Here is a 12275-nt window from a genome sequence, read left to right on the forward strand (position 1 = left end):
TTCACCCCGTTTTACGGGTGAATAGGGACAGTCACTAATACAAAAAAATAATTATCAAGAAACAATCCTGAGTTTCCAACTTATTGCTAAATTGATAGCTCAGATGGATGCACATAATATGCATCCATAATATAAACCATGGTGCCAATGAAAAAAAATATGGGATAAAAAGTTTCTCCAAACTGTCCCTATTTCTTGATTATTTTTTTTTTGTATTAGTGACTGTCCCTATTCACCCGTAAAACGGGGTGAATAGGGACAGCCATAAAAATCCTATTTATTCATATTTAACCCTTATATATGGGGTTAATAGGGACTATAAGTTGTTTTTTTTAAAAACAAGAGAACACTTTCAACCCAAATATCAACAAATCAGTATGGTTATAAATTTTCAGCGAAAAAAGTTTCCGAACTTTTTGTCAGTTTGTGTCCCTATTCACCTTGCTGTCCCTATTCACCCCATTTCACGGTACCAGCTTACTGGTAATGGGGGGCATTGCATAAGTGGCAGAGTTGGGCCCCCAGAAAATGATGCAGCTAAGCATCCACAGGCTGCATACAAACCAACATACACCATCTAAAATGGCTCTCTCCATAGATCGGCAAACACCTCTTTTGTGTGAAAATTAATTTTCACTCCTGGGCTGGAGTTAATTTTTGGGGTGCAGGTTGTACATATAAATTGGTATTTTCTTTAAACTTTAATCTGAAAAGTGCCCGATGTATTATACACGACAGCGGAATATTGCACGGGTGATTACGGTATTTGTGCACCTGCATCGAATTCGATTCATAGTAAATCCAACACGTCATTTTGTCTTTTGATATTGTATAAATAACAAAATAACAACAACAATAATGTTGTTCAAAAACACGGATCTGACTGAGTCGCAGCATTTGGTGGAGGAAAAACCTGCCATTGGAGTACGGTATATGAAACTCGTGGTTTCACAACTCCCAATGATTGCAACACGATTGCAAACCAACTCGATAAAACAAACCAGTTCCCCCCAAAAAAATTTCAATCAAACCCAAGGTTTCTGATGATAAATGAGCATGAAGCTGCAATATTTCCACGATGAAATCTGAGAGGAGCTGTCGCAACATGGTGCCGGCCATAAAATGCCAATAAAATCGAACCCAAAGACACTCGCTGTTCAAGCTTGTCATTTGTTTCCACAAAGAACAGACAAGATCCCCTGGTATCATTTTGGAGAAGTTTGATGGTCCGTTCATGTCATGGTCTTTTGACAAACTCAAAAAAGCAACGTGCTCCCAGTATACTGCTACCACAAGGAATTGCTTCACAAAGGTACAAATTGTCGAAAATGTTACAAGGCTGAGCTTGAGGCATTTCCGTTTGTTGTATTCAATAACTGATAGAAATGAACCTTTATTTTTGTATTCCTTTCCATGGCCACAAACTTGCTGTTTAACATGTGTGCATCTTGGCAAATGTACGTTGTAAATTGATCTCATTGAAACCATTTTTTGATTAAAAACGCGATTTTTAATTTTTCTCCAGGTATATAACCACTCGGTCACTGATCCTGACAAGCTGAACAGCTACGAGCCTTTCTCTCCAGAGGTGTACGGCGAGACTTCTTTTGACCTCGTAGCACAGATGATTGACGAGGTTCATATGGGTGAAGATGACACCTTTGTAGACCTTGGTAGTGGTAAGTAGTTGTCGCTCGTTCCAAAAAATTGTTCAGTTACCTTTTTGTCACACTGACTTCGATTTTTCACAGCACCTTATTTTACATTCAACATTTTGGTGTTGGAACAAATTTTGGGTGTTTAGCATATGAAGCTAATAATTTGGTTCAGGATAGATTATGGTGTACAGTTTTGGGTGCCACATCGGAGGGAGGACAGACAGTGCATTCAGAAAGTATTCAGACCCCTTCACTTTTTTCACATTTTGTTATGTTGCAGCCTTGTGCTGAAATCGTTTAAATTCATTTTTTCCCTCATCAATCTACACTCAATACCCCATAATGACAAAGAGAAAACAGGATTTTATAAAGTTTTCCAAATTTATTAAAAAGAAAAAACTGAAATATCACATTGACATAAGTATTCATACCCTTTGCTATGACACTTGGAATTTAGCTCAGGTGCCTCCCATCTCTCTTGATCATCTTTGAGATGTTTCTACGCCTTGATAGGAGTCCACCTGTGGTAATTTCAATTGATTGGACATGATTTGGAAAGGCACACACAGAATCAGAATCCACAGAATCTTGTTTCTCACAGTCTGAGAGTCCTTTAGGTGCTTTTTTGCAAACTCCAAGCAGACTTTCAGGTGTCTTTCACTGAGGAGAGGCTTCCGTCTTGCCACTTTGCCATAAAGCCCAGATCGGTGGAGTGTTGCAGTGATGGTTGTCCTTCTGGAAGTTTCTCCCATCTCCACACAGGATCTCTGTAGCTCAGCCAGTGACCATCGGGTTCTTGGTCACCTCTCTCACCAAGGCCCTTCTCCCACGATTGCTCAGTTTGGCCGGGCGGCCAGCTCTAGGAAGAGTCCTGGTTGTTCCAAACTTCTTCCATTTAAGAATTATGGAGGCCACTGTGCTCTTGGGAACCTTCAATGCAGCAGAATTTTTTTTGTAGGCTTCCGCAAATCTGTGCCTCGACAGAATCCTGTCTCTGAACTCTGCAGGCAGTTCCTTCGGCCTCATGGCTTTGTTTTTGCTCTGATATGCATTGTCAGCTGTGAGACCTTATATAGACAGATGTGTGCCTTTCCAAATCATGTCCAATCAATTGAATTGACCACAGGTGGACTCCAATCAAGGTGTAGAAACATCTCAAAGATGATCAAGAGAAATGGGAGGCACCTGAGCTAAATTTCAAGTGTCATAGCAAAGGGGATGAATACTTATGTCAATGTGATATTTCAGTTTTTTCTTTTTAATAAATTTGCAAAACTTTCTAAAATCCTGTTTTCTCTTTGTCATTATGGGGTAGTGAGTGTAGATTGATGAGGGAAAAAATGAATTTAAACGATTTCAGCATGAGGTTGCAACATAACAAAATGTGAAAAAAGTGAAGGGGTCTGAATACTTTCTGAATGCACTGTAGCTGCCATAGAGAGGGTTCAGTGGAGAACTACATTGATGCCTCGACTAAGCTATGATGAGTGGCTCAAGGATACAGGACTTTATATGGTAGGAAGGAGGCGATTACGAGGGGATTTGATAGAGATATTTAAGATAATGAAGGGTACAGACAAAATATTATGTCGGTGGGGTAGTGATATGTAGAGTCAGGTAGATTTGTGTAGGTATCATGCTCCGACTGTCATGAAGAAGAAGAACCACCACCATGTAATAAGTAGAGGACCTGTTTAGCCGGGATGTCGGATTAAGGTGGATCTTCATCCCCATTACGAGGAATGGGGCATGTTAACTAGTTATACGGATTATGTTAATTCCCCTGTTCATCAAACCTCAGTGATTTATTTCCTTTGTTCCTTTTGGCACCACACCATAGACACTAGTGAGAAAGTGCCCATTAAACCACACTTAATAATACAAACCAACCGGAAGCCAGGCATCAAGCACTAGGGTAACAATCCCGCCTGGCAGGGACAAATCGTTCGGGCAGGCCGACAGCCACGCCCAGAAGAACAGTGATTGGGCGGGAGTTGACCAACAGGAAGGCCGGGGAAAGAAGGGACTCACTGATTGGCCAGGGCGGAACAAGAAGGCACTCACTGATTGGTGAAAGAAGGGTGAGCAAGAAGCGGCGCGCTGACTGGTGGAGATCTGAGCAGGCAGTGGTGGCCTGCGGGCTGATTGGTGTTGAGTCACAGATGACTTCACGAGACGGCCGATAAAATAACTCTCTGACCGACATCTTGTTGCCCCCTTGGTATCGGACTCTGGTGAAAGACGGTTCAGCACTGACTATTCTCCCCCCCCTGTCTTGACGTTCTGGACCTCGTTTCTGGTGGAAGCGGTTGTGGACCGGCATCGTATCCTCGTTCCACTGTTCATCTGACGTGAGGAGGAAGAGCTGCATCAATTCAATCCATTGATTGGCTCGCGCTTTTCTTTGTCCAGGCATTCCGTTTTTTTTTGGTTTTTTTTTTGTATACAAGATCGAGGCTCGTGAAAGAGCTAACATTAATCACACAAAAAGTCAAACAGACACATAAAACATACGAAGGGGAGTGGTAGACAAGATGGGGAGAGAGAGGTGGAAGCACACAAACACAACATTTGAGAATAGGGACATCGGGAGATCTTTGGGGGGAGGGGGCTTGGGGGCAGGAGGCATGGGAAGGGAGGGGGTGGGTGGGAGAAGTTATAAACACATGGACACTGCAAGGACATCCAGGAAAGAAGTTGGTATTTCAAAAAAGTGGATCTGGGGTGAATTAGTGGGGTTAGAAAAGATCAATGTTTTGGATGGGGAAAGATAAGAGATGGTGGTGAACAGCTGTTTTAAAGACTTGGAGGGAGGAGTGGGATTGAAGAGAGTGAGGGAGTTTGTTATAGAGGCGGGAGAAAAGAGGAATGAAAGCATGAAGGTGAGCAGAGAGTCTTGATTTTGGCAGTTTAACCATAAGAGGGTTGCTGACAGATCTTGTGCAACCTGCAGGGATATTTGGGGGACAGAGCACAGAGAGAGCTGGGGGAGCAAGGCCGGAGAGGAGTCAGTAGAAGACAGAAAGACCACCAAACCTGCCTGTGGTGAGTGAGTGAAAGGCCCTCGGAGTTAGCTTCATCGGGGGAGATTCCAATGAGTCTGAAAGCTTTGGTTTCAACAGCGTGAAGCTGAACTTGGTGTGAGGCAGGAGCACCAGCCCAGAGGGGAGAGCTGTATTCCATTGAGCTGCGGATGAAAGCAGCTCAATGGAATATGGTTTAATGTGGTTTAATATGGCTCAATGGTTCAATAAACGCTTTCGTTATTTTCTGTACATTTTAAATCCGTGTTCGAGTTATTATATGCAGGTTCGGGAACTGCCGGCAGGATCACAGGTAAGCTCTTCAGCTTCCTCTTCTTTCTCTTTCTTCCTCCCGTGCATATCGTAAAATCGGCATTTGATCATCGCCTCCGAGTAACGCTCGGTTTGCCTTCCGTGACTCTCCCGGTGTTAACTGAGAGCATTCACATGACAATATGTGCAGGAGATTACTGATGGGACCAAGGTTTTCGGTTTAAGAGTAAAGAGTGAGAGAGTTAGGATGGTAGGAAGATGGGTCTTTCACTCAGAGAGTAGTTGAAGTATGGAATTGCTTTTCTGGAAAGGTAGTGGCGGCAAAAACAATAGGTTTAAACTGGAATTGGATAGGGGTATGTTGACAATGGCAGTACTGTGGTAGGTAGCTTAGGTGTGGATGGATGATTGCATACATGCGATATCTTCGAATGGGTCTCACAAAAAAGTGAATGTGCTATTGATGTTTGATCACTTCTCACCCGACGACCCTCCTCACCCTACAACCCTCCTCACCCTACAACCCACCTCACCCTACAACGCACCTCACCCTACAACCCACCTCACCCTACAACCCACCTCACTCTACAACCCACCTCACCCTACAACCCTCCTCCCCCTACAACCCACCTCACCCTACAACCCACCTCACCCTACAACCCACCTCACCCTACAACCCACCTCACCCTACAACCCACCTCACCCTACAACCCACCTCATCCACCCAGCAATCCCCCAGCCCCTTGTAAAAGGAAAACCATCACCATTTGTTCCATATAGTGCCTGTCCCACTGTTGTCCTCCCCGCTCTGCCTCCTCCTGGATAAAGTGTAGATTGGGTTTATATCATCGATGATTAATAGACTGATGGATTGAATTGATGGCCTTTGGATGAAGAATAGGCATGATGGGACAAATGGCCTTATGTTTCCAATTTCCTTGAATTTCCTTGTTTTAGGACGAGTTATCCCATATGATTTGAGTTAATTTATGGATACTTTTGCTTAAACGTTGTCTGTAACTTGTCGGTTGTGTCAGCTGTGTTGGTTGTTGTTGTTTCGTTGCATTATTCCTGGAAGCATGGCTGCGCCGCTGATGCAGTGCCCCTGTTACCAGGAAGCTAGTACTCATTTTGGTGACCTCGGAAGGATGATAGGCTGAGTCAACCCACCTGGTGTTATTTCAATGGCACGACAGGGGCTCAAACTCGAGACCTTAAGATCTTAAGTCAGCCACCATAACCGTTAAGTCAACATCAGGCTTAACTGTGTCTTTATAAATGCCCCACTGAAGATTGCTTTTGTGGTTGTCGATGCCATCAGTGTCTACAGTTGAAAGTTTTTTGGAGTTAAACAAGGTTAGAACCATTATGGTGGTGTGAGAAGGTTAATAGAGTGAGTTGTACTGTTTTTTAAGTCGTACTACAAATTGTTTTAATGCCTAACCTTCCCTGGCACACCTGGCACACAAATTTCAACACGTTTTGTCGAGCGGTTTTGGAATGCATGACACACACACACACACACACACACACACACACACACACACACACACACACACACACACACACACACACACACACACACACCAAATCATATGTCAAAACGTTTTCGTGATCATCACAAAACGTTTTGTATTAATTGCTTTGTGTGGTAGTTGTGCATTGTTACAAGTTTGAAGTTCTTTGCAATGCAAGTTGTTTGTGGAGTGTTGGTCATGAAGGTTATTGTTTGCACAGGTGTCGGCCAAGTGGTCCTGCAGGTGGCGGCTGCTACACGCTGTCGGCACTGTTATGGCGTGGAAAAGGCCGATATACCTGCACAGTACGCAGAGGTAATAATATTGTAATATCTCAATATGTACTGCAACACACAATTGCACTATTTTGTGACTACATGTTCTGTCATTCTCTTCGTGTTTCAGCCTTATATAGTAGCTCGGACATATCCTAACGACATGTATGACAAGGACATTAAGAAAAGATGCATCTATACTGCTACTTGAATTAGAGAGTTCATAGAACACCTTGCCCCACGCAGTCTTGAGAAAAAGGAGATGGGAAGGGTCTTTTCAACTCCTGATATACATTTCCGAACACAATGTAAATTTCCTACAAGCCACGATTTTTGTCTCTGTGCACTTGGAGTGCGAGCAGGAAATCTGATTGGTGGAGATACACGATATGAACGAATGTATGTGGACACCTGAACATCACTCGTCTCATTCCAAAATCAAGGGCATTAATATGGAGTTGGTCCCCCCCTTTGCTGCGATAAGAGCCTCCACTCTTCTGGGAAGGATTTCCACTGGATGTTGGAACATTGCTGCCGGGATTTGCTTCCATTCAGCCACAAGAGCATTAGTCAGGTCGGGCACTGATGTTGGGCGATTAGGCCTGGCTAGCAGTTGGCATTCCAATTCATCCCAAAGGTGTTCGATGGGGTTGAGGTCAAGGCTCTGTGCAGGCCAGTGAAGTTCTTCCACATCGATCTCGACAAACCATTTCTGTATGGACTTCATTTTGTGCACGGGGTCATTGTCATGCTGAAACAGGAAAGGGCCTTCCCAAAACTGTTGCCACAAAGTTGGAAGCCTGCAATCGTTTAGAATATCATTGTATGCTGTAGCGTTAAGATTTCCCTTCACTGGAACTAAGGGGCCGAGCCCGAACCATGAAAAACAGCCCCAGACCATTATTCCTCCTCCACCAAACTTTATACAGTTGGCACTATGCATTCGGGTCGGTAGTGTTCTCCTGGCATCTGCCAAACCCAGATTCGTCCAGAAGAGGCCAGATGGTGAAGCGTGATTCATCACTCCAGAGAACGCGTTTCCACTGCTCCAGAGTCCAATGGCGGCGAGCTTTACATCACTCCAATCGATGTTTGGCATTGCGCGTTTCCACTGCTCCAGAGTCCAATGGCGGCGAGCTTTACACCACTCTAGCCGACTCCTGGCATTGTGCATGGTGATCCTAGGCTTGTGTGCAGCTGCTCGGCCATGGAAACACATTTCATGAAGCTCCTGACGAACAGTTGTTGTGCTGACGTTGCTTCCAGAGGCAGTATGGAACTCGGTAGTGAGTGTTGCAACCGAGGACAGACTATTTTTACGCGCTTCAGCACTCGGCTGTCCTGCTCTGTGGGCTTGTGTGGCCTACCACTTCCCGGCTGAGCTGTTGTTGCTCCTAGACGTTACCACTTCACAATAACCACACTTACAGTTGACCAGGGCAGCTCCAGCAGGGCAGAAATTGGACGAACTGACTTGTTGGAAAGGTGTCATCCTACGACGGTGCCACGTTGAAAGTCAATGAGCTCTTCAGTACGGCCCGTTCCACTGCCAATGTTTGTCTTTGGAGATTGCATAGCTGTGTGCTTGATTATATGTACCTGTCAGCAATGGGTGTGGCTGAAATAGCCGAATCCACTAATTAGGAGGGATGTCCACATACTTTTGGGCATGTAGTGTAGCACATAATGGCATAATATTTTGATTGGGTGCACAGTATAAAGCAAATGAACACTACTAGGAATTTCAGGAAAGACGTTTGAGATTGAAAGAGTTGGATTTGGGGTGTATTAACGGGGATAGAAAATAATAAGGTTTTGGATGGGGGAAGATAAGAGATGGTGGTGAACAGCTGTTTTAAAGACCTGGAGGCAGGAGTGGGATTGAAGAGTGTGGGAGTTTGTTCCAGAGGTGGGGAAAAAGAGGAATGAAAGAGTGAAGGTGAACAGAGAGTCTTGATTTTGGCAGTTTCACCAGAAGAGGTTGCTGGCAGATCTTGTGCGACCTGAAGGAATATTTGGGGGACAGAACAGGGGGAGCTAGGCTGGAGAGGAGTCGGTAGAAGACAGAAAGACCACCGACTTGCTTGCGGTCAGTATCGGCTTCATCGTTGGAGATGCCAATGATTCTGAAAGATTTTGGTTTCTACAGCGTGAAGCCGAGCTCGGTGTGAGGCAGGTGCAACAGCCCAAAGGAGAGAGCAGTATTCCATTGAGCTGTGGATGAATGCCTTGCATGTGGTGAGAAGCTCAGTCGTGCCCAGGAAGGACTTCACACGACAAAGGATGCCCAGTTGGCGACTGGCTTGCGAGGCCAGATTGGAAATGTGGTTTTCCCAGGAAAGATCATGGCAGATAGTGAAACCCAAAAGCTTGAGTGACAGAACCTCTTGTTCTGTCATTTGAGTGACAGAACGGTGACAGAAGATTTCATGAACTCATCCTTATTTATCCGCATACTGTACCCTTAAATACAGTACCGCTTTCCAAAAATAAGCCTTTCTAAGTGAGAGGAGTGAAGAAATTCCATACAGTTATGACATTAGCGTAGAAAATTGTAATTTTAGACAAATTGCATGGTGGGATGAGTAGCGTCGGTCAGCTGAGTATCATGTGAATGAGTCCATCATATGCAGCATTCCTTCAAGCCCAACTTCTTGGAGTTTGTAACAGCAAAAGGCTAGGCCCCGGAACAGGTGTTCAACGATGATGAAATGGGCCTTTTTTTTTTTTACAAGAGAATTGATAACAGGACGTACATCTCCAAGGAGCAAAGGTGGCACATGAGTTCACGTCTTTCAAGGATCATCTTGCACTTTTTTTGTGGAAATGCATCCGGCAACTTTAAATGCAAACTTTCGTGCCACGACATGCCCACCGGCAACGATGATCCCCCATCCTCAAACATTAATTCCTCCCTCCCACTCCCCCACCCCCATACAAATTTATATATATATGTAATGTATAAGTATTCCCTCTGAGGTTTTTATTAACAAAATAACATAATTAATATAAATATAAACAGTATATGAATATGTGCTTGGATGTGTTTATATATTTGCGCGTGTACAAACTGTAACTGTAAACTGTAGCTCACTTTCGTTTCACTCGAGGAAGGTGAGTGCATGTTAAGGATACTGTTCTTTTTGTATGTATTTTATTCATAAATCGACATCATACATACCTGTCTTGTATGCATGCCAGCTGTTCTTGGAGACTAAGAAGAAGACCTGTTGGTCGAAAGCTTGGTGAAAATTAAAGATCGACCGTCTTGAAGCTATGTCCGCTACTTATTGAATTTCTTCTGATTATTTATATATATATATCTATATATATCTATATCTATATATATATATATATATATATATTGTTACGGACACGACTTTGATGTTATGGTGGGCCGAGCGGAATGGCCGCCGTGTTCGCACAAGTTACCCGATTACACTCGAACGTTGGCCGAATCGCGCTACGCTAGATCAATGAAGGAAAGGACACAACGGCTGGGTTAAATGACACGACACCAGGGGTACAGTTCTCAAGACCTCCGGAGGAGGTTAGAATATGGGTTTGCAGAATGTTTAGATTACACGGACAAGAGGTACAGCACAGAAAGGTGGGCACTTAGACACGGTCTTATCTTATTCCCGACAGACCACAGACAAACGGGACAAGACTGACTCACACAGGGATTGATGGCAGGGGAGGGCAGGCAGTCGATGGCTCAAGGTGCACCTTGGCTCAGGGGCAGAATCGACCCGGTCCGGTCCAGAGATGCGGGGAGGTATCGTCGCGCTGGAGGTGGCGTCCTTTTCTCTCCAAGCTGAGGCGCATCTGACGTCACCTCCGGTAAGTGGCTGCGTATATCCAGCGGGGAGTGACACGCCCTCGGCTCGTTAGCACCGCCCCAGATGGAATCGGTCCGCCGCTTCTTATTGGGTGTGGGGGGGTTACCGGGCTCCGCCCTTGACGAGGAGCTGACAGTCAGCCCCTGTGTGGTAACCCCGTCGGAGCACATGGTCAATGGCGGCTAACCAAGCCGGAGTGAGGACGCGCACTCCCCGCGCCGCTGTTGTTGTTGTTGGTGTTGTTGTTTCATGAGATGATGGGAGGATGCGGAGATGAGATTGTGGGGAGGTATTGGGAGGTCCTAAACTTACTACTGGTGCCATACAATCACATTCTGGTGCAACGAAGAGTCAGAATTAATGGAAACGAGTCCTTAACTGACATAAACTAAGAATAACTAGCAAGATGTCCTATAGTTGTCTACGTGAGATGCGGTGAACCTGGGCACGACATTTAATGGGGGAAAAAGGGGAAGGTCGGGGCTACAGAGTGTTGTTTACAGACAATGGGACTAGGGAATGGGGGATTGGGGATAGTTGGGGAGTATTGGGGAAATAGGGGAATATTTACAAGCGGATATGGATGGAGGCCAAATCCCATATCCGCAACATTGCACCCTTCTCTACCTCGGGGCGTCCCGACCCGATAAATTTTTACCTACTTTAGTGTGGCACTCAGATGTAGTTCCCTCTACTATTAACTCTACCCTGAGTGCGACAGTTTTACAGATGTTCACAAATGAGTAAATATGTCCCCCTGCGACGTTGCACCCTTCTCCTCACAGAAACACACCCACAGGATAACCGAATCGCGGAAAGAATCCTCAAACTAAACATACAGCCGGTAGGGAGCATTATTTACACAAGACTACACTGATATTTACACTACGATCCAGGACCTGTTTTTGGAGGAACACATGCAGATGTTATGCATAGAGAGAGAGCACGCATGCCAGCATCGATACACCAACCCACGAGTGCTCTGTGGCCTTACGGCCTTTAATAATGTGCAGAGCACCCCGTTCAAGCACCAAAAGCACCACCCCATAACACAGTCAGCACCATCCGGTGCACCAATAAAGTGCTCAACGTCACCGGTGGTGTCGCAGCCGGCCGATGTTCTGCCGCTGGTCTTGCCTTGGAGCCCACTTGGTGTTCTGGCTTCCTTCAAAAATAAAGAAAGGCGCCAACCGCGTCCATTTCTAATTTGTGGTGTCAGGGGGCCAACTATTAGTGGTTCACCTGTATGGCATAGGTGCCACGTTGACCCATAGGTCCATCCACGGGTGGTGCTTGGCCGCAAAAGAACTGCGGTCCATTGTGGGTGGCCACCAAAATTGCGGTCCATATGGTGTATCGATCCAGGCAGCAAGCAGCGAAAGTGCAGGCCCACAACTGCGGAGCCAGCACCTCTCTCTCCTCTCTCTCTGCCCCAAAGCCAGATCCTCGGAGGTGGGAGACAAAAGAAAAGACAAGTGAGTAAGGTGGTAAGGGCGCAAAAGTGCACGCAATACAAGATGATGCACACTGCGGGCACATGGGAACCAGGTGAGACAGGTACGTTCCTACCGTACGCCCCCCCCCCCCCACCAGGTAACCTACATTGCCCCTCCCTTACCCCTTACTGTAGCCACAAAACACAACACTACCCATAAACATCTACTTTACAAATCAACAAACGTCCCTA

The 12275-nt window shown here is 45.4% G+C and overlaps 1 protein-coding gene across 8 annotated transcripts in view; it reads left to right on the forward strand.

Annotated features, from left to right (window-relative positions):
- The window catches only part of DOT1L (DOT1 like histone lysine methyltransferase), a 129851-nt gene that overhangs the window by 22560 nt on the left and 95016 nt on the right, over positions 1 to 12275 (forward strand). For all 8 annotated transcript variants that reach the window (XM_078786884.1, XM_068108026.2, XM_068107998.2 and 5 more), the window contains exons 6-7: positions 1526 to 1679; positions 6692 to 6786. In XM_078786884.1, coding sequence (XP_078643010.1) covers positions 1526 to 1679; positions 6692 to 6786 — 249 coding nt within the window. The remainder of the gene's footprint in view (positions 1 to 1525; positions 1680 to 6691; positions 6787 to 12275) is intronic.

The sequence above is a fragment of the Myxine glutinosa genome, chromosome 1 (assembly GCF_964187855.1).
Source record: "Myxine glutinosa chromosome 1, kmMyxGlut1.1, whole genome shotgun sequence".
Classification (NCBI taxonomy): domain Eukaryota; kingdom Metazoa; phylum Chordata; class Myxini; order Myxiniformes; family Myxinidae; genus Myxine; species Myxine glutinosa.